At 47.0% G+C, this 21430-nt stretch overlaps 1 protein-coding gene across 9 annotated transcripts in view; it reads right to left on the bottom strand.

Annotated features, from left to right (window-relative positions):
- Positions 1-8562: 8562 nt before the first annotated feature.
- The window catches only part of NHSL2 (NHS like 2), a 186455-nt gene continuing 173587 nt past the window's right edge, over positions 8563-21430 (bottom strand). For all 9 annotated transcript variants that reach the window (XM_074324037.1, XM_074324042.1, XM_074324043.1 and 6 more), the window contains 3 exons: positions 18086-20383; positions 16602-16734; positions 8563-15812 (listed from right to left, as the gene is read on the bottom strand). In XM_074324037.1, coding sequence (XP_074180138.1) covers positions 15503-15812; positions 16602-16734; positions 18086-20383 — 2741 coding nt within the window. In that variant the 3' untranslated portion in view covers positions 8563-15502. The remainder of the gene's footprint in view (positions 15813-16601; positions 16735-18085; positions 20384-21430) is intronic.

Here is a 21430-nt window from a genome sequence, read left to right as displayed (position 1 = left end):
ATCGGATCAGCTACCTGCAAAAGTAGCAAATGGATGCAGTGTATTACTGATGGGATGGACCCAGTCAGTGGCTCAAGAATTTTCTGTCACTCCTTGAACAACTGGTTCTTTGTTTTAACAACTGGTTCTTTGTTTTTGTTTTTTAATTATTTGTGGGGATGGAATATTGGGAAACAGTGTGTTTCTCCAGGGCCCATCAGCTCCAAATTGTTGTCCTTCAATCTAGTTGTGGAGGGCACAGCTCAGCTCCAAGTCCAGTTGCCGTTTTCAATCTAGTTTGCAGGAGGCACTGCCCACCATCCCATGTGGGAATTGAACCGGCAACCTTGTGGTTGAGAGCTTGTGCTCGAACCAACTGAACCATCCGGCCACCCCCAAGAACAACTGTTTTTTAAAAAGGGGCTTCAGAGGGCCAGCCTAGTGGATCAGGCGGTTGGAGCTCTGTGCTCCTAACGCCGAAGGCTGCCGGTTTGATTCCCACATGGGCCAGTGGGCTCTCAACCACAAGGTTGTCAGTTCAATTCCTGGAGTCCCGCAAGGGATGGTGGGCTCCGCCCCCTGTAACTAAGATTGAACACGGAACCTTGAGCTGAGCTGCCGCTGAGCTCCCGGATGGCTCAGTTGGTTGGAATGCATCCTCTCAACCACAGGGTTGCCGGTTCGACTGCCGCAAGGGATGGTGGGCTGTGCCCCCTGCAACTAGAGAACGGCAACTAGAGAACGGCAACTGGACCTGGAGCTGAGCTGTGCCCTCCACAACTAAGACTGAAAGGACAACAACTTGACTTGGAAAAAAAAAAAGTCCTGGAAGTACACACTGTTTCCCAATAAAGTCCTGTTCTCCTTCCCCAATAAAATCTTAAAAAAAAAAAAAAAAAAAAAAAGGGCTTCAGAGAAGAAGATTCTATCTGTGCAAGCGAAAGAGCTGCCATTTCCGGAGGACATTAATGTTCCAGTTTGGAGCGGGGGTGGGGGTGGGGGGTTCTTTCGGAGGCAGTGTTCATTTGATGGAAAACAACCAACACCAATGGCATATGCAGCATGAGCCTGGAGCTTTCCCTTCATGATCACTTTTAGTTTTCACAACAGGTCTAAGTTAGGCCCCCACCATGCGACAGAAATAAATGTGCCTCTGGTTTATGCATCAGTGTGTTGGTTCTGAGTAATCACCCAGGCCCAGAAGCACAGAGGTGAGGAGCAGGAACACGGCGAGGGTGGGGGAGAATGAGAAGGAGAGGGGGCAGTGGGGAAGAGAGCTTCTGTAGCCCTGCCCTCCAGGGTGCGTCTCCATGCCCAGTGCATTCTGCCTTCTCCCCTGCCCCTCATTTTACAGTGAACAATGAACACTCAGTTATGATCCACCAAACGACTCTTGTACTCGTCCCCCACCCTCTTCCCCACTGCCACAGCCTTTAGCACATTCTCTGGACCAAGGGAACAGCTTCCATGTTGGTCTCTCAGTCTGAGGTCTCACCACCTTCTGACCCACCCTCCCCAGAGTCTGACAGACAGCTCTCAGGAACCAATTTGATACTTACTTCCCCAATTAAGACCCTTCAGCGGCTCCCCAATGTCTGATAGGCTCCTTAGCTTGGAGGCCCAAGGGGTATTCTGCTGACACCTGCAGGCTCATCTCTTGCTAGTCCCCACTGAGCTCCAACCATGTTGAACTACCATTTACAGGCCGTCTGATGTATGCTGCTCTCTTAAGACTTCACGGCTTTGCACACGCTGTTCTCTGTACTCAGAATGTTCTTCCTCCATGTTTGAGCCAGTTACCACTTAATAAGACCAAGCTGAGACGCTACTTCCTCTTGGAAGCCTTCCCTAACCTTCTTCTCCACCTCTTCCCAGGCTGGGCTGGGCACTCCTTTGCACTCCTGAAGCACCCTAGGCTTATATCTAACATTTGTACGATTTTAAGTAGTAGTCCATACCATAGATGGACCACACTTTGTTTACCCATTCATTCACTGAAACACGTTTGTTTTGTTTCCAGTTTGGGGCTATGACAAATGAAGTGGCTATAAACATTTGTGTCCAGGTTTTTGTGTGAATGCAAATTTTTATTTCTCTAGGATTATTTCCAAGAGTGTAATTGCTGAGTTGTATGGTAATTGCATGTTTAGGTTTGTAAGAAACTGCCGTACTCATTTCCAGAGTGCCATTGTACATTCCCACCAGTGATGTATGCATGATCCAGTTTCTCCACCTAATCAACACCATTGTGTGTTATCACAACTTTTTATTTTAGCCATTTGGATAGATGTGTACTGATATCTCTTTGTGCTTTGAATTTGCATTTCTCTGATGATTAGTGAGGTTGAGCATCTTTTCATATGTCTGTTGGCCATCCTTATGTCCTCTTTGGAGAAATGTCTGTTCAGGTCCTCTGCCCATGTTTTAATTGTATTGTTGGGGATTTTTGGTGTGGAGTTTTATGAGTTCTTTATAAATTTTGGATATTAACCCCTTACAGATGTATCAATGGGAAATATCTTCTCCCATTCAGTAGGTTGTCTTTTCCTTTTGTTGATGGCTTTCTTTGCTGTGCAAACACTTTTTAGTTTGCTGTAGTCCCATTTGTTTATTTTTTCTTTTGTTTCCCTTGCCCCAGACTCATTCATATACCCTTTTCCTTCCTTTGTGTAATTTTCTTTTTTAAAAAATTCTCATTACTGATATATTCAGTTCTATTTCTTTTTTTAAATTAAAGTGTATTGGGATGACAATGGTTAGTTAAGTTACACAGGTTTCAAGTGTACGATTCTGTAATACATCATCTATATATCACATTGTGTCTAATTTTCCTAGCATAGATTCCCAGAAGTAGGATTACTGAGTAAAATGGTATGAGCAGTTAAAATTTTCTGATGCATATTGCCAGATTTTATTTTTAAAGAATGCTATTTATTCATAGTGTTAGCAGTCAGTAACCATGCATCAATTTGGTATTCTCTCCAGCCTGACATATTGCAATTTCTTCCACCTCCCCTCAATTTTTGCTACTATAATAGGCAAAAAATGGCCATTCAGTTTTTAAAATTTTGTATGTCTTTGCTCATTAAGGAAGAGTAGACATTTTCCCATATGTTTGCATCCTTATAGTGTTTCTTCTTGTCTGTTTGTGCCTTCGCTCGTTTTTCTCTTGTGCAGCAAGCATATTCCTGTCATGGCTGTAAAGACACAAGCTGGTGGCTCTCAGCCCTGCTCTGATGTGTCCTGCAAAGCAGGGGCGGATAAGGGTTGGTGTTGTTGTCCACTCCCTTTTGGAAATTTGGGGCTTCTTTTCTCTTGGTTCCTCCTGCCCTGTCTCTTTCCTAGACTCCTTTCCCTGCAGCCCTTCCTTAAAATTTGGTGTAATTCAGAATTGTATCTTGGGTCTTTAAAAAGATGTTCTTATTGTTAAATATAACATATACAGACGTACATACAGAAAAGTGCTTAAATCAAATATACCATTTGTTTGTACACTTGTAACAATAGTTACAAGTGAGCACCAGTGTGAGACCGCCAGCATCCCAGCAGCTGCCTGACCAATTACAGTTTACTCTTCCTCTTAGAAGGAGCCACACTCTTCCACTCTTCACTTTTATGATAACAATTTCCTTGCTTCTCTTTACAGTTTTATCAACTATGGATGCATCCCTAAACAGGAATTTAGTCTTGCTTGGTTTTATACTTTAGTGGAATCACACGGTATGTGTTCCTCCGTAGTATTTCTCAGCTTATCCATTCTCCTTTTGACGAACTGTTGGGTTGTTTCCAGTTTGGGCTGTTCTGTGAAATGCAGCTATGAGTCATCTATAATACATATCTTTCAGGAAAGATATGTACACATTTCCCTAGGATATATATCTAGGAGTGGAATTGCTGAGTTCCTGGGGGACGCGTATCTTCAACTTTAATAGATAAAGACAAATTGTTTTCCCAAGTAATAGAACCAATTTAGATCCCCACCAGCAGTGTATCAGAGTTTCTATTCCTACACATCCTACACTAGTTATTGTATGACTTTAAAATATTTTGCTAGTCTGGTGGATGTCAAATGGTATGTCATTGTGTGTATGATTGTATGTGTGTTTTACAGCTTTACTGAGGTATAACTGATGTACAACAAACCACACATATTTAAAGTGACAATCTTCCGAGTGAACATCTGTGGAATCAGAACCACAGTCAAGATAAATGAACATATCCGCCTGTCCCTTTTTACTCTCTACTCCCTCACTGCTCATTTCTCTGATAACAGATGAGGTTAAATACCTTCACATGCTTATTGGATATTTGGATTTCTTTTGTCATGAGCCCATACAAGTCTCTTGCCCCTTTTTCAATTGAGTTTTTTGACTTTTTATGATGAGTTTTAGGACTTCTTTGTGTATGCTGAAAATCCTTTGTTGGTTATATGTGTTGCAAATATCTTTTCCTTTTCTTTTAATTTTTTTAAAATTGGGGAATATTGGGGAACAGTGTGTTTCTCCAGGGCCCATCAGCTCCAAGTTGTTGTCCTTCAATCTAGGTGTGGAGGGCGCAGCTCAGCTCCAAGTCCAGTGGCCGTTTTCAGTCACTGTTTTCAATCTTTAGTGGCAGAGGGCGCAGCTCACTGGCCCATGTGGGAATCGAATCAGCAACCCTGTTGTTCAGAGCTCACGCTTTAACCAATTGAGTCATCCGGCCGCCCCTATCTCTTCCTTTTCTGTGGTTTGCCTTTTCCCTCTTTAAATGGTTTCCTAATTTTAATGTAGTTGAATTTTATCCTTTTCCTTTATGGTTAGTGGTTTTGTGTGTTAAGAAATGTTTCTCTACTCCGAGGTCATGAAGATATTTTCCTACCTCATCTTCCAAAAGCTTTATATTTTTGCTGTTCATATATTTTTTTTCTTCCCCCTTTCTTCCGCCTCCCCCACAACTCTGGTTCAAGCCGTTGTTTCTCAGTCTAGTTGTGTAGGACACAGCTCCCTGGCCCATGCTGGTGTTATGAGCCTTGCGCTCCCCCTGGCTGAGGCAGCCGGTCCCCAGTCGTCGGTGGGTAGCTCACAGTCACAGCAGCTCTCGCTGGCTGCCCACCTCCGGGTGCTCAAGGCAGCCCAGCTCCAGGGAGAGCTGTTGTTCACCATCTTAGCTGTAGAGGGCGCAGCTCACTGGCCCATGTGGGAATCGAACCAGCGGCCTTTGGTGCTAGGAGCACAGCGCTCCAACTGCCTGAGCCACCCGGCCAGCCCCACTGTTCATATTTAGGTTTTTATCTATGGAACTGATTTCATAGTATGGTGTGAAGCTAATTTTTTAAAATCGTGTGACATAAATAAAATAGAATGATAGGCTTCTCAATATTTACTGAACCCCTATGACAACAAATAAAACAAGGAATAAAGGGACACAGGAGAAATTTATATGGTAGAATCTGTAAAGCTCACTGGATGCAGGAGAGAAGGGGAGACATCTAGGAAAATGCCTAGGCCTCTGGCTTGTGCAAATGGCTGGATGGTGATACGATTCTCCAAGGCAGGAAACACAGGGAGAGGAGCGGTAGATGTGGACCACTCAGGGAATGCTTGCTAAGGAGAAGGGGGAGAAGGCCAAAGAAGAGTGGAGGGAGAAACAACTGAAATTTTGAGGGAGTGGTCAGATAAGTGAGTGGGGAAGCAGGAGAATGCAATGTGGTCAACAATACCAAGTGCTTCGAAGGTGCAAGTAGGAAAAGGACTGAAAGGATCACTGGATTCTTTGACATGGAGGTCCTCAGTGGTCCTCAGGACAGTGGACCCGGTGGAGGGATGGGGGCAGAAGTCAGATCAGAGAGGAACAGAGCTGCTCAATGCTGGCAGTTCTTTCATGATGTTAGTTTTGAAGAAAGGAGATGAGGCACAGGACAGTAGCTGGAAAGTGACATGAGGTCCAGGAAGAGTTATTTTTAGGATGGAAAGATGTGGATATATATCGGTTCCAACCGGAAGGAGTTAGGAGAAAGGAATCCCAGGACATTGCCTTGTTATTTTCAGAGAGGGACCCCTTCCTGATGAAGGCCACACCACCTCAGCTGATGGTTTTGCTTCCCTGAGAAATTAGAAACAGCCAGAAATGACAAGAGCAGAAAAAGGGGTCAACAGAGGGAGGCCAAAGAAATGAGAAGCCGGGGATTTGCAATGCGTCTTCCACATGAATTTGAAGTGATCCTGGATTTGGGCAAGTCTAGGGGTGGAAAGAAGAACTGAATGGAGGGAACTGACTGAGACATTCAGCAATCATGGCCTGGAAGGTGCAGTGGGCAGTAAAGGAGGAACACACTCCGCCTCCACATGCAGAAGCATTGGGGGAGGGCAAAGAACCTCTGAGGAGAGGCCTTCAGCAGAAGCAGGATTCTTAGGAGAGAGGCAGGCGGCAGTGGAGCAAGGTGTTGGGGGGCAGAATCTTTCTGTTTGGGTTGCAGCCGTGTTTATTTATCCTAGAATTGGGCTTCCAGTGGGCACAATGGAAAAGGAGAGGAGGGAGGGGAGTGGTGGAAGACTGAGTGGCAGAGCAGAAGCTTAGAGCAGTATGAAGCAAGCACTGAGGGCAAAGAGATGAGCAGAGGAGTTTCTATCCTGGCTGCCGACTCGTACATAAGAGGAACATGAAGCCCGTTGGGACTGGTGCCTGGGGCTGCTCAGCAGTGGCCCTGCTGGACCAGCCTGGCGTCTGTATTGGTCAGTACTCTACACTTGGTTTGCATATGTGACATGCCCTTGGAAGGGTGTGTGAGTGGGTATTGATGAGGGCTGTGAATCACCAAATCCAGTTAAGGCCACTGGCATGTATTCAATTTAAGACAGCTAATGAAACCAGTGTAAAAGGAGTGGGAATCAGAAAATAAGAATTTGTAAGTGTTTAGCCTGCACTGCTCCTGGGAGAAAGACACCTGTGGTGGGCACAGAACTGTGTCAGCAGATGTCCTGTCAAGTGGGGGCTTGATGCCCCCACTGCTGGGAGTGTTGTCAGCAAAGAATCTTCTGTAGCTGTGTCATGCAGGATCTCAGCTCCCGCTCCCCGCACAAGAATGCAGGGTACGGTGAGGCCAAAAAGGAACACCCACAGAGCCATAGATAAGGGAGTCGTACCACTATATTCTCGCTGGTGGCTGGGTTGGAGACACAGGAAGCAGGAGCCACAAAATCCGCCATCCGCTTCTCTGCCAACCAACCAACCAACCAACCAACCAACCAACCAACCAACCAACCAACCAACCAACCATTGTAGCCAGGGCAGTTATATCAGTGGCTAATGGCTAACAGCTGATGGCCAACTAGTCACAGCCGATGGCCATCTACTACCTGAGCCAGCACCTTTCCATGTGAGGCCGAGAGCCTGGAAACTGCTCTCTGGGACTCTGTCCCTATAAGCTGTCATCTCCTTCGGGATTGCCTTAGCTGGAGGTTACTTCATCCAAGGTTGGGCCCTTTGGCCCAGCGCAGGACAAAGCTGACAGGTCATTGTAATGCCATGGAGTCAGCTGAGGCTTTGTGCCGCCTGCCTTACTGTCCTTTTGTCCTGCCTAAGCCTGTCTCCTTCCCTTCTCTCCCACAGATGTCTATCCTTCCGGCATTCCCTAAAACTCCACACAGTGTGTGAGCTCAGTTCAGGCCTCAGGACTCCTGTGTAGGGCCTGTGCTTCAAAGGTGTGCTCTCTCTTTTGTTAATCAATACACCGGACTCGGTCCTTGATGTGTCTGTTGAGTTTGCTCACTGTGACTCAGACCCTTAAAGCTCCCCAAATCATGGTGCGGTGACACTAGGAGGCTCTGACCCTGAACTGCAGGGTCCCACAGAGGTAGTGCTTGCACAACGCCCACCTGGAGCCAGCCTCCTTCTCTGACCTTGGTCTTAAATCTGAACAGCTGTTAATGTCTGAGAGGAGCCCCAGCCCCTCTCCCTTCCCTTATAAAGTTCCTAGGTTTTTCCCAGCTCTTGTGTCTTTTTGGAAGAACAGCTTCGTGCTGTCTGTGGATATGAGCTTGCACGGGACCTGGGGAGACAAGGACGCTGGGAACAGGAAACAAAGCTCCTTTGGGATGGGAGTTGACATCACCTGCCTGGTGGGACCACACCTTCGCACCCTCGTGGAGGGATAGAAGTGATCTGCGCCACATCTGGTCTGCATTTTATGCTCCCAGCCCAGACTCACTCTGGAGTGCCCTGCTGGGTGGCTTCATTGAGCCAGAGAACAAAGGAAGAGCAGCCCTGAGCACAGTTGCTATGGCAACCGCCTCCCCTCAGGAGCCTGCAACTGCCGCCCACTTCACCCCTTGTTGCCTCCATCAGCAGTTGAACTGGAGTCCCTGAGATGACTCCTCGAACACGGATTACCGGCCTGTGTAGCTCAGGTTCCTGGCTTGGTGTGTCAGGTTTCCGCAAGATGCTGTGTCCCATATATCTGTTTTGGGCACTGGGGGTGGGGGAGAATCAGATTCCATGTGTGTGGGCCCCACACTTGTGTGGTCGGTAAAACATGTTCCCAACCTGGGCTTACTGTCTGAATAAAGGCATTATTGCTACAATGAAAACCAGAGAGTGAAACAGAAAACAGTTTTAACAGAAGTTGTTTATTTTAAGAAGACACAAACAGCTCTAGCTATATAAAGAATACAGTTCAATTGCTGGTAGCAAGCCAGTAAGGAATGCTTTTGTTTAAAAAGAAGAAAGAAAGAAAGGAAAAAAGGAAGACAAGAAAAAGCCTTTGTAATATCACCCCACAGAGGGTTCCCTTCCATCTTGTGTTGGGATTCTAGGAAGACTGGGCTTCTGATCTGTCCTACTGTCTGCTGCTTCCCGAACTGCTCTTCCAGGGACACGCGGTCATCGCTGAGGGGACTGCCTCATGTCTACCTTCCAGTTCAGGATGCTGGTTTGTAAATTCCTGTCTCCCTGATTTTTCTGAAGTCACTGTTGGCACTCAGTAACCGTGGCCCTGTGAGTGCGTAGTAGGACTAGCCAATCCTCCTCCTTCACTTTGCTTTTGGCAAGTGTAGGACTTCCGCTGCTTTAGAGTCCAAGGTGTAAGTCTGGTTCCCTTCCTAAGTCTGGAAGTCTTAAATAAAAGGCAGAAAGAAACTGTTTCACAGATGCTTTCAAATCAGGAAATCCTGAAGGTAACTCATGTCTCTGACTTCTTAAAATTTAGATTTGAGTAAGTGCATAGATCCCTGGGCTCAAATGACAGAAAGGAAGCTAAAGGCCGAACACAGGAAACCTACAGGCTAGGAGGGATGTCCGAGTGAGTGAGTCCTGATAGAACGGAAGTTTGCATGCAGAGCTCACTGCTGATTACGGAATTCTGTTATTGTTTGATAAGATGGACATAGAGTTTGAGCCCAGGGATTGACAAAATATCAAGCTCAGTGAAGTTTCTAGAACACAAGTAAGACTCTCATGAGCATCTAACAGTCTGAGAATATCTCATAAAGTGTAAGAAGGGAAGGATAGAGTAGACTCTAGGAAAGCCGATATTGGCTTGCCCTATTTTAAACAAACACCAATTAGAAAAGTTCACACTGAAAAAAAAAAAAGAGAGGCATTGACAAGAGGATTCTTTGATTTTCAAAAGAAATCACCAGAAAATTCCCTTACACAGGAAACTCCTCTCCTAAAAAATGGAATTTGATTCAAAAAATTCATTTTTCAAACAACTTTTAAGGAAAACATCCATTGTATGAAGTAGAGCACATATTGAATTTGGAAGGAAATCAGTGTTTCTAAACTGCAAATCAGATTTGCCTTTGGATTCATGAACTGAAGAATTCTTGAGCATTTTTCTTTCAAGCATAGGTATCAGTACACTGAGATACCTGGTAAATTCATGTGTCATAGAAGTAGATGCCAGCTCTGGGTCTTCTGTAAATGTAGTGCTTTACATGAAAAAACACTGGACCCAGAGGCAGGAGACCTGAGACTGAGGCCGGGCCCTGCCACTGTGTGACCTTGTGTAAGTTATTTGACCTTTCTGGGCCTCACTTCCTCATCTGTAAAATGAGAAGTTGGTCCCTTTTGGCTCTAACATTCCGTGACTACAGATAAATATAGAAATAAGATAAATACAACAATCTAGAAATAAGAAATATTCCCCAAAGTAAGCATTGAAGGCAGTAGAAAAAAGTAGCAATGAAATATAATAAAAAGAATAAAATTTTAACTACTAGCCAGAGTAAATATATCTCATTTAAAAATGAATGGAAAGATTTGCAATTTACAATCGATCAGGAGAGGTAAGAACATACGTATTGATATTTCTTCACCATCATACATACTGTGGAGGAAATGAGTTTGAGGTGACTTGTACAACGAGCATTGTGTTTGCATGCATAACATTTTATAAAACGGGACATTAAAAAAGCTCAACACCACATAAGGAATACATTTCTATAAAGCTTGGCATTAAAGAGAGGCTGAGAGGGGTTAACTGGTTGTTCCAGTTCATATTTTGTTTGTGGATTTGTAGATACCAAATTCCACTATTTAGGCAAAATCTTAAAATCAAATATACTTCTGCCAGAGCCCTTCTAGAAAACAGCCACCATGGTGAAGACAGGTATTTAAGGGTTGGCAATCCCCAACCAACATAATACCTTTTCCTTTTTTGTATTTGTGAATGAAAAAAAAATGTTTAAACCAAAATCAGACTAGATGTGTGGAGAGTGAGCAAGTAGTTGATTCAATCTGATAATTTCTTCACACCAAACAACATATACCTGACCAATATGACAATCTACAGCACTTAGCCAGAGACTGATTACTGTAATGATAGCAGAAATGACGGGAAAGTTGGGATTATTGGGACAGTTGTGGCTATAGTGATTCAAGGGCTGAAGAAGTCACATCACTGGACTAGACACACACACACACACACACACACACACACACACACTCACACACCCCAGGCCTGCTGCGCTGCTCGTCCTGGGATCACACTTTGAGAATCACTGGATTCCATTGGGGGCTTGATCGAACAAGAGTATATACCTATTTCACATAACCCATGACTTATGCAAACTCCTTTTCGCTCAAAATATCAAAAGCGTCTCAAATGTGTGTCTATAACCATTTGCTACTGTGTTCCGCTATAAATCTGTTTCAGAGTATTCTAAAACATTGTTTATTTCATGTCATTATTTCAATCATCATAATTTTTGCTGCCCTTTGATGAAGGTGGCTTTTGTACCTCTTTCCCACTCTCTTGTCCTTTTTTTTTTTATTAGTTTCAGGTGTACAAAGCAATGTACTAGACATTTACACTCCTCACAAAGTGATTCTCTTGTCCTTTTAAATCCCTAATATCTTAGTCACTTGGAGCTGAAATGCACACAAAGGCGTTGGGGGGGACTGGTCTCATTCTCACACCAAGCTGAGGTGATAGTGCAAAACAAGAATGGGGGAAGCAGAGGTTTGCGTTCAGTAAAGCTGTACCTCCAATCAGTTTAACAATCACCACCAATGCTGGATGACTGACATTGATCAGACAATATTGCAACACACTGACCTTTCACAAACAGGACACATTTTCACAAACTCTTTAAATCCTTGTGTGTTTACTCAAATGATAAATAGCATTAGTTCCATCTGTGTAAAAATGCTTATGTACAAATGAATTACCTAGGCCTTTTCAGTGGCTTTTCGTAGCCATTTCTGAGAGTCCCTTGGTGGCACTGCAGGAGATCACGGTATTTCTCTACATTCTGCAGTTAGCTGTCAGGGAATTTGGCCTTTCCACGGTGAAAAACACACTTCTGCCACTAACTTATGCCTAAAATTCTACAAGTAGAACTTCATTCTTTTGGCTTAAGGCTTTTCCCCTGTCAAACTGCAAACGACCCTCAGAAGAGGTAGCATTAAGCCTTGAATTTAGCCCTTTCCTGAGAGCACACTTTTCTTAGCTGGGAAGAGAACAAACTAGGAGGCACTCGGGACAATGGGTGCTGGAAAGCAAGGTCTGGGAAGAATGGGATGGAAAGAGGAGCCGAGGATCCCAGCTCACTCATGATTTTGCTGATGGGCTATTCCGGTCAGCCTTCCTTACTGAAATGGGTGCTAACTTGTCACCCGGAGCAGGTTACGTAGAAAGCAACCATGTTTTCGGATAATATTGAAGAGTCAGTGATGTAGAGGCATACAAAGGTTTATAGGAGTGGTGCAACCACAGATGGGGGTACCCCCCCAATCAGAAGGACCATACTTGTTCACAGGAAGGAGAGTAACTGATACTACTTTATGGAGTGTGAACGCAGGGCCAGGACCAGGGTAAGGCACTTGCACAGCCCTGACAGTGGGCGCCTCCTTAAATTTTATACCCCAAGCCCCTCACCCACCTCACTCTAGTCCTGGCCCTGGCAAATCATATTAAAGGGACAGCTCACCATTGTGTTACAGATGTGGTAATAATGAAAGGCTGCACTGGTGAGGAACAGAGCACTGGCCATGCACCCGACTTTTTAGGGACTAGTTGGTTTATAAGGAAGAAGGCAGATGCATGGACAGATCTGCTGAGACTGGTAGGTACAGTGGATCGCACTCCGATCCATGTTGTCGAGACAGTTAAAATGGGTGTCTGGGAAAATGCTTGCTGTAGAAAGAAACTCCTCTGTCTTTGCACAGTCAAGGTGATGTATCCAGATCAACTAGTCGATTTGTGCACATGAACTATTTTGCTGCCTGTGGTCTTGCCTCCTTAACGGGTGAACTGTCGACCAGGGATGCAGTTCACAGGAGTTGGGGCTGAGGGACAAGTTAGGGCCAGGTGAGAGCCCAGGAGAGAAAGCGAGGCAGGCAAAGGCCAGGAGACACCAGCAAAGTTTCCTGTCATGCTGAGAATGACTGGCTGTCTGTCCTCAACATGCAAACCACAAATATGTAACGAATACCCACCAAGTGCAAAACACTCGGCTACCAATTCACTTGATTATCGTAACACCAACTCTCTTTCCCCGTCTCGTCTCGGCAGAAGGCAGCAAGCACGAGCTATGTGCCTTAGAGGGTAGATACACTTGAACATAACCCCCAACATGTTTCCTACTCCTAACACTCAGCCTCTCCTCCCCTTGATAATCGTAACACCAACTCTATCTTTCCAGTCCTCAGCGTTACCTCTGGCCATAGCAGCTCTGCCCCAAATCCTCTTGTGCTACTGGGAAAACCACTGGGCATTTGAGGGCCACTGTGATGACACAGAAGATGTTCTAAAAATTCCAGCCAAACAGAGTATTGTACAGGAACGCAAGACTCAAGGTAATTGAAAAACGCTAAGGTATCTGGGAAGGCCGCTTAGAGTCCTTTGGGAAAACCACCAGAGGTAGCAAGATGAGGGGAGAGGCAAACCCCACCAGAAGTAGCAAACAAGAAGCTTCCAGAAAAATCAGCAGAAGTAACAAGTCTGATAGCATGCGAATCTCAAACTTGGCTTTAGAGTTCAGCTATTCTTAATAGTTCCCTAGGAGAAAGGCCTGGCCGCCCTTCACCATTGTGGGGGGGGGGGGGGGCACAAACACCCCCTTCATTTCCCTACACAGCAAAATGTTTCTGTCTTTTGGAATTCTGAGTCTGGGGCAGACAAGTGTGGCATTTACATGCAAATAAAGGCCAGGAATGAATCTATTTGATTTCAGGCAACACCACTGAAATTTCGTCAGGACCTTCAAACCCAATGGTTTGAATGTTTCAAAAGCACCTGAGCTTTTGCTGTTTATTATTGTAAGTGGCTGCTGTCTAAATCGGGGGAAGTGCTGATTGCGGGGGTGTTGCTGGGCCTGACCTGTACTCAGAAGCCTAGGATTCAGAACTGTACCAACCGAGGGCCTAGGCTTAGGGCTTCTGTGCGAGGGGTCCAAGTCTTTTAGCGCTCAGTGTGGTTTTTCAGCTGTTATGTCCATTGGACCATGGGCCGCTGAGCTAAGAGCTTGCTTCTCATTGGTGAGCAACGTGACCTATCAAAATCAAGATCTGCTTGTCTCTGGGGCAGTTTCTGCATCCTCCAGGAGTTTCGCCAATGACTCTGTTGGGGGGTGGGGTAAAGAGGGTGTGAGGTGGGGAGGTGGGGAGTGAAGGAGGAAGGTATCGGGGAACCCTCTGTGAAGCAGGCTACAATTTCATTTGACTTCTTTCTCCCTCTTGGGAACGGTGGGCAATAAACCCACCATTATTGGTCAGCCAGTTTTCTTTGTTCACTGCTTTGTCTGTTTTTCCCCCAACCTCTCAGAGACCAGACATATGAAAATCAAATGAATCACTGCTCTTGCTTTGCTTACAAAATTGAACTGACAAGAACAGTTAGTGCCTATACGCTGTGGGGTGGGGTAGGAGGGGTCACAATGATTGTTCTGGGGCTCAACCAGCATCCCATTTACCCAGTTCTTACAGTCTCCCCTACACAGGTTAACTGCAAGTTGGTCAAATAGCAGAAACTAAATGGCAAAAAGTAGCCCTTTTTTTGTGTTCTGGGCCATAGCAACTTGCAAGGCTTCCTTTTTAAGTTCTGGATGTATCCTTTTCTTCTATGTGTTCTCAGATTTGCATCAGAGTAAAACTTCCTTTAAACCAAACCAAACCCAACCAAACACAAAGTGCAATCTGAGCTGAATGGTGGCGGGCAAGTTACACTCACTTCCTCTCCTCCATTAGCCTTTGATGATGCTGTTCCTTCAGCTAATCACTTCCTGTAATGGGTGTCACATGCAGGTGAAATGAGAGTTCTTAGAATGCAGCATAAGCTGGGCACAGGTCCTAGCTATCATTGGCAGACACTTGAAGGATCTCAAGGCGCATGTGTGAGTTTCCTTGGATTGGCGTGAACAAATGGCAGCCATGTTCATCAGCTGAGCTTGGTTCATCCAAAGCAACCCAGTCCTGACCTTTTCTAGCTGAGGGGTGGGGGGAAGGGTCTGTATGTTATTGAAACTTGTCACCCTGATCTCCGTGTAGACAATCAAACTGAAAAAGGCATGAAGTTCAGGACAGAGTCACATTCATATTTTGCACGACAAAAGCCATCCAGTCAACCCCATGCAAAATAAGTGCACACCTGCAAACGTCTTGAGAGGGAGACATAAACTGTGGTCATCAAGGCCTCGCAGGAAAGCGAATAATCAGCAATGGCTCCCTGTGGCCCCAGGTGTGGCAGCCCCCAATCTGCTCTCGCACTGTGCCCCTCCCTCAGTGACAGGAGCAGCAGGGTCATTGATTGAAAAGATGGCACCTGTGCCCTTGCATCTGAGAATTTCTGGGGGGAAATAAGGAGAAAGTCGGTAGTAAGTAATGGCAAGATTTGAAGTATGAAAACGTAAAATGTCTGAGCATGATTAAAGTGCCTGATGATTTCAGTTCTAGATAAAGTGGTCTCTGTCCTGCTGTCCAGAGTGTGAGCTAACGTAAAAGAAACGTAGGCTCTTTTGTTATTTGCATGGTTTCTTTCGAAAAGCCTTTCTGTTCCCCCTTTTCTACTCAGGTCTACTCACTGAAGCCTGCTTGCTCGGCCTGCGCCTTAGGTACTGGGGCTGTCGGTGCTATCGTAGTCCTTTGAAAACTGTGCAATAATTCTCCGAGCCAGTGGGCTAGTGGTCTTCAGCAGTTCGGCTGCTGAGGGGCGGGACCTGGGGGTTGCCTTACTTCCCTTCTTCTGTAGCAAGGCTTTGAAATCATCGTTTCTGCCAGCATCGAGGCTGGCACAGGCCACCGGCTCACTGATGACTGGCACTTCAGCTGCGTTCCTTATTGGTGAGTGAGAGCTCGGTCTGCTGCCTCCGGCAAAGGCCTCGCCAGGCTCCTTCCAGCCAAGCAGCTTTCTTTTGGACCTAAATAACAGAAGATTGACGATGAGTGAATTCGTGCAGTGGACATTTCCTAATGCTTCATACAACTTCATCAATGTCAGTGAACGTCAGTGACATGATCTGGGAACTTCTATGTAGTCTCAGTCACCAGCTTTCCTGTCACCAGTAAGTCCTTGGACCCCACCCCCCTCCCACGGACTCCTTTCAATGCTCGCATCTGGAGCCACTTGTCCTGTGCCTGTCCAGGTTCTGGGACCAGAGAAGAATTTAAGGAGTTGAGGCGAGTAGCTCAGTGATTGTGAATCAAGACAGCCTGGGAGCCAATCCTATTCTAATAACTGGGCTCTTTGAGTTTCCCTCTCACCAGGTCCCTGCTCTGTGCCCTGTCCAGTAACTGGCTCCCCATCTGTTCACCATTTGCCTAAGTTCCTGCTCTGATACTCAGCCTGGTGCCTCACTTCACTTCTTGATCAGATTTTTTGGTACAAGGAATTCTGTGAAGGGTTAAATGTCTGTGACTACACACAGCTGTGAGACAGCAGATGGAGTCACAATAGGCCGTGCGGTTGCTAGGAGACGAGGGGCCTCTCACTGGGCACCTGGTCCTCCTTTCCCTGCCCCTCCTCCACTTCACCCAGAGATGTGAGTGAATTGGCGAAGTGACGCCCTGGACTGCTTTCACGTATGTGAAACTATATCTGAACTATAGTCTCCAGTTTCAATTCTAAAGGCTGCTTAGAGGTAGCAGTTTGTCTGGTGGTGTAAAAAGGAAAGGTGATTACAAGAGGAATTAAGACAATGGGTCCAGACCTGTGTATCACGGTAAATAAGTCTTCAGTTGTGCGTGAAGCCACAAACACGTCGTCATCGTCTTCTGCAATCCATTCAGCTGTCTTATCACTGATGACACTTTTTTCTTCGGTGCTTGGTTCCATAGAGTTCCCTAAGTATGAGGACCAGAAGAAATGACTTTGACCACAACAGTTAGGAGAAAGCACGTTGTCATCTGTGTTCCAAGTGATGTTCAAAGGAAGGGCAGCAGGGCGGAGACTCCTACTGTGTCCATTTTGCAAAGGAACAGGCTCTTCAGGAGCTTAGTGATTGGCCAAGGTGGACTGAGTGGTAAAGATCAGTCTGTGTCTTTGTTACAACAGGTTGTCTGAACATGTTCTTGTTGCAAATGTGTCGCTTTTAAAAATTAAGGAGCTGAGAACAATCTAAAGCAACAGTCAATCAGTGGGTGAGAAGGGGCCCTAGCTGAATCTCAGAGGGAGCCTGTGGACTCTGAGAAAGAATATTCTAAAATGACCTGTGGCTTTGATTGGTTTGTGTGTTTTAGCCACAATAATTTAACTTATGTTGAAAGCCCGAATCAGCTTAAGGATGGCTGTAAGATTTTGATGTTTGGTGGAAAGGGTTAAAAAATGGATCAGAAATATGCATGAACCTGGAGGACATCATACTAAATAAAATAAGCCAACCACAAAAAGACAGCTAGTGTAAGATTCCACTTGTATGAGTTCCCTACAATACTCAAGTGCATAGAGACAGAAAGTAGACAAGTGGTTGCCAGGGACTTGGGGGACGGGGCGACTGGGGAGTTGTTTAGTGGGTACAGACCTCAGTTTTGCAAGACGAAGAGAGCTCAGGAGATGGGTGGTGCTGATGGGCGGTCAACACTGTGAATATACTTAACACTACTGAACTGTACACTTACAAATGGTTAAGATGGTCAATTTTGTTACGTGTATTTTGCCACAATGAAAAAGAGACAGGGAAAAACCAAAAAAAGGATGAGAACCATAATCTAGCCTAATCTTATTGTGCCAGGAAGAGCTAACCTCCAACCATCCAAGAGAGTGACCTTCCTTTTCTCCAGAAAGCCCTAAGAAAGGCTGCTGCTGGTAACATAATCCACTGCTTCAGCAGCCTGCAAGCCCACTATAGCACTTGAACTCCGCCTGGGAGGGCATGAGTCCCGTGCATGAAATGGGAAAAGTCCTGGGCAGGGGATGCACGCCTGACTGGATGGATGGGCTCCTGAGGTCCTAGGGTCTAAGACCACCTTGCATTTCACTATCTCAGCACTGGGGTTCCACGGTAGACTGACAGTCTGGGCCTCGAAGATCTGCCCCTGGGTCAGTTCTGGTCCCAAGGGCAGTGAGGCCCAACCCTCAAGAGGTGCCTCCACTGACTTGGCCATCCTACGGGGAGGATCGCGGGGCACTGGCACTCCATCCTCACCTTCATCTCTCCTGGGATTGAAGGAAAAAGCCAGCAGATAGTTTACTAACCTGTACGGCTTGCCTCCCTTTCACCGTCAGCTTGTGACGTTGAAATCGTCCTCGCAGCAGGTGATTGCATCTGGTCGCCGGTACGGAGACACTTGGCATCTTCCTCCAGGGTGATGACGGGGCTGAGAGGCAGCCTCGGTTCCGTCACGTAGGCCTCCATTTGAGCTGTGGGTGACGTGAGAGGCAGGTACAGCACACTGGGCTTTTTTGGTACAGGAGGTGGGATCTTGCCTTTCTTCTTCTCAGCATCTTCCTGGCTCTGGAGGCTAATTCTTTCAGGCAGGGCTTTCACCTTGGGGGCCTCATCCTCTGTACTTCCCTGGGGAGGTTGCTGTGTTCCTGAGAAGAAAGCACCAGAGGAACTGACAAAAGGTGTGAAAACAAGAGATGAGGGTGCTGTTGACCCCCCTGGGCTTCTGGCCTCAGGGAAGCTGGAGGACTTTGGTTTCCGCGCTACCACGTAGGTGTCTGGAGGGAGTGGCCTCGTGTGTTGACTGGAGCTCTTAAGGGTCATAGCCAATGTAGGCGAAGTTAGTGGGTATTCCTCGGAGGCAGATGCTGGCTTGTGGACCAAGCTTGGAGGCCTTCGGGCCAGTGGGGGTTTCTCAGCTATGGGAGGTTTCATCTTTCTCTCTGGCAAGGTCAAGACTTCTGCTCCTGATTCCTCAGCATAGTCAGGGCTCTCGATGTCATCTTCCGGCTCAGACTTACTGACTGACCTCAGGCGAACAGAACGTAGGTCAGACTGAGTAACCATGGGCATGATTGGCTGATTGGGGCTAGTTTTTTGGGCCAGCTTGGCCCCAAAATTTGTATCTGAGTGATGCCGGCTCACCTTGGTTTTGCTTCGGATGGAGATACTCATCCCAGACAGATCCAGGTGGGTCGAAGAGGTTAATGGTAGGTCAAACGATAGCCGTGACTTGGAAATTTTCTCCATCGGTGATGTTGGGGGTAGTGATGACTTCCTCTCGGGGACCACTGGACGTACCCGGACACTGCTGCTTGGAGGGGGCAAGTGGCCCAAGGTCAAGGACATGGAGACAGTAGGTGTTGGTGTCTCCGACTGGCTAGAGTAGCCACTGGAGGGTGACATCAGCCCAGCGAGCCTTCCTGGGGAGGGCACCTCCCTGGCCTCTACCTCGATGGAGAGTTGGGAAGGTGTAGTGGCTCTGGAGGTGGAAGGGGAGGCAAGAGACTCTGAGCTGCCCTGAACCGGGGTGCACTCAATGACCGTGGTGCCAGTGGCAGTGCTGGAACTGGACAAGGACTGGTAGGTGTCACCAGACTTCCAGTCACTAAGATACCAGTGCTGAGAGAAGTGTGTCCCTTCTGGATCTTTGAAGGTTGGCACAGCTGGGTGAACCTGGGATGAGTGATGTCCTTGGTGTTCCAAGGAGAGGCAAAGGCTCCTGGGCCTCTGGTCCTTGGGTAGTGCCTGCCCACCTTCTGGCAAGAGCACTGGCTCATCTTTGACCAGTGACACACTGCGCATTGGCGGGGAAGGCTTCTTTTTGGCCTTCTTAAGTGAGATACTCTTGGATCTCTGCCTTCTGTGCTGGGCCTCCTGGTGGGCACCAAGGGATGCAATGTTGTCAGCACTGTTACTGCCCTCAGAACTTGTACTGGCATAAGGCAGGGCACAGGCTTCACTGGCCTTCTGTTCCTCTCCACAGTCCACGTCTGTGGGCACAGACAGTGAGCGCTCCCGGAATCTGCTGGCCCCACCTGGGCCTGTCTCCAGTCTCGAGGTACCACCTGTCAGAAGGCCGGTCTTGAAGGGTCGCTCCAATCCCTGCCTTCGGTGTGTAGGGTGCTCAGAGTAGCCAGCTGGCCCACTGCATCCTGCAGGGTTATCACGAGTGACAAAGAGGGTCGCAGCCTCCTTAGGAACCAGAGGTGGCAGTGTGTGCAGGGAGACCCACGAATTCCCAGAGGAAGGATTTTTTCCATTTTCGCTGACTTGATTGCTCTGACTGGTGGCACTTGGAGTCATGTAGGTGAAGGCATCTCCCTTCCAGGAAGCGGAGAATGTAGATTCTGTCGGTCCATTGCAAGAACTGGGGACACTATACACCATTCCCATGCTCTCCATGCCAGGAGGCTTGGTGCCACCACGTGTCTGGAGAGGTTCTTCCGGGTCACTAGAAGGATTTCTCAGTACTGGTGAGGTGAGATTTGGGAACTGTGCTTCCTGACCAACTGCAACTCTTCCATAAACACCTTCTGGAACAGAATGACTGGGCCTGATGTCTGAGCTGGCAGAGCGGGGCACCCTGCCTGCGGGGCTGTTGTGACCTGCAGGATGGAAATACAGAACATTAGTGGTGCAGCCAAGGGCCCCCCAGGCAGCTCCCGAGACGGCAGCACCACATTATTGCCAAGCAGCGTTTGCCAACAGCTTGGTCAGAATTCCTTGGTTCTTCCTTTCCATAGATGAGGATGCGAGGGGACTCGGGTCCTTGCCCATCACCACGGGGTGAGTGACAGGGGCCCTTGAATTGTCCAGGAAGCTGTCAAAGACTCTCCGGCTTTGATTATTCCCCTTAGAGCACAGTGGCAGGTGGGTTTTTCCCAGGCTTTCAACCCAGGCTCATGAAACCACCACAGACCTCAGCGTTCACCTCTCCTGAGACGAAAGCAGAGCATTTGAACTGATTAAGGGACAGCACCATGTGACTTTCCCCTCCAGCCATGAATGCGGAGTATGCCACAGCTGGAAAACCCAGGGTGCTTGCATTTTTGGCACCTGTCACTTTTTAGCTTTGCAACATGAGAGACTTAAGATAACCTACAGTTGCGAAGGAACCATTCACATGTTCAAAATCCCCAAAGATTTCTCATACACACAACAATGATCACTATTCTGGCACCATCCTCACTATGGCTGCTACTACGATAATTTATAATAACAGCCACCATTTGTTGAACACGAACTGTGGACATACAATAGCTAATCCTTACGACAACTCCCCAGCTTGGTGCATTCTCCTCAGTTGAGAGACGAAGAAGCCGAGGCTCAGAGAGGTTACGTAACCTGGCCAAGGCCTCACGCTTAGTAAGGGGCAGGCCAGGGTGTGCGTCCACATCTCTGGTCTGTGCTCTCTGGATGGCCTTCATTTAACAGCAGTGATCGTTCTGCTAACATGGGACTTTTAGTGATGATTCCCCCCATTTCATCTGTTTGCCTAAACTTGACATACATGGTTCTATTCCATTTATAATGGGAAACAATCGCAATGAATTTAGAGCCTGGGAGACCTGCTCCGCATACCACATTGGCTTCTTTGGGGCATCCGAAGCCTCCCGCCCCCAAATTATTCCTGTCCCCATCACCACGGTACC

This window comes from Rhinolophus sinicus, chromosome X (genome assembly GCF_036562045.2).
Source record: "Rhinolophus sinicus isolate RSC01 chromosome X, ASM3656204v1, whole genome shotgun sequence".
Lineage (NCBI taxonomy): Eukaryota > Metazoa > Chordata > Mammalia > Chiroptera > Rhinolophidae > Rhinolophus > Rhinolophus sinicus.
This window is presented reverse-complemented; position numbering and strand designations above follow the sequence as displayed.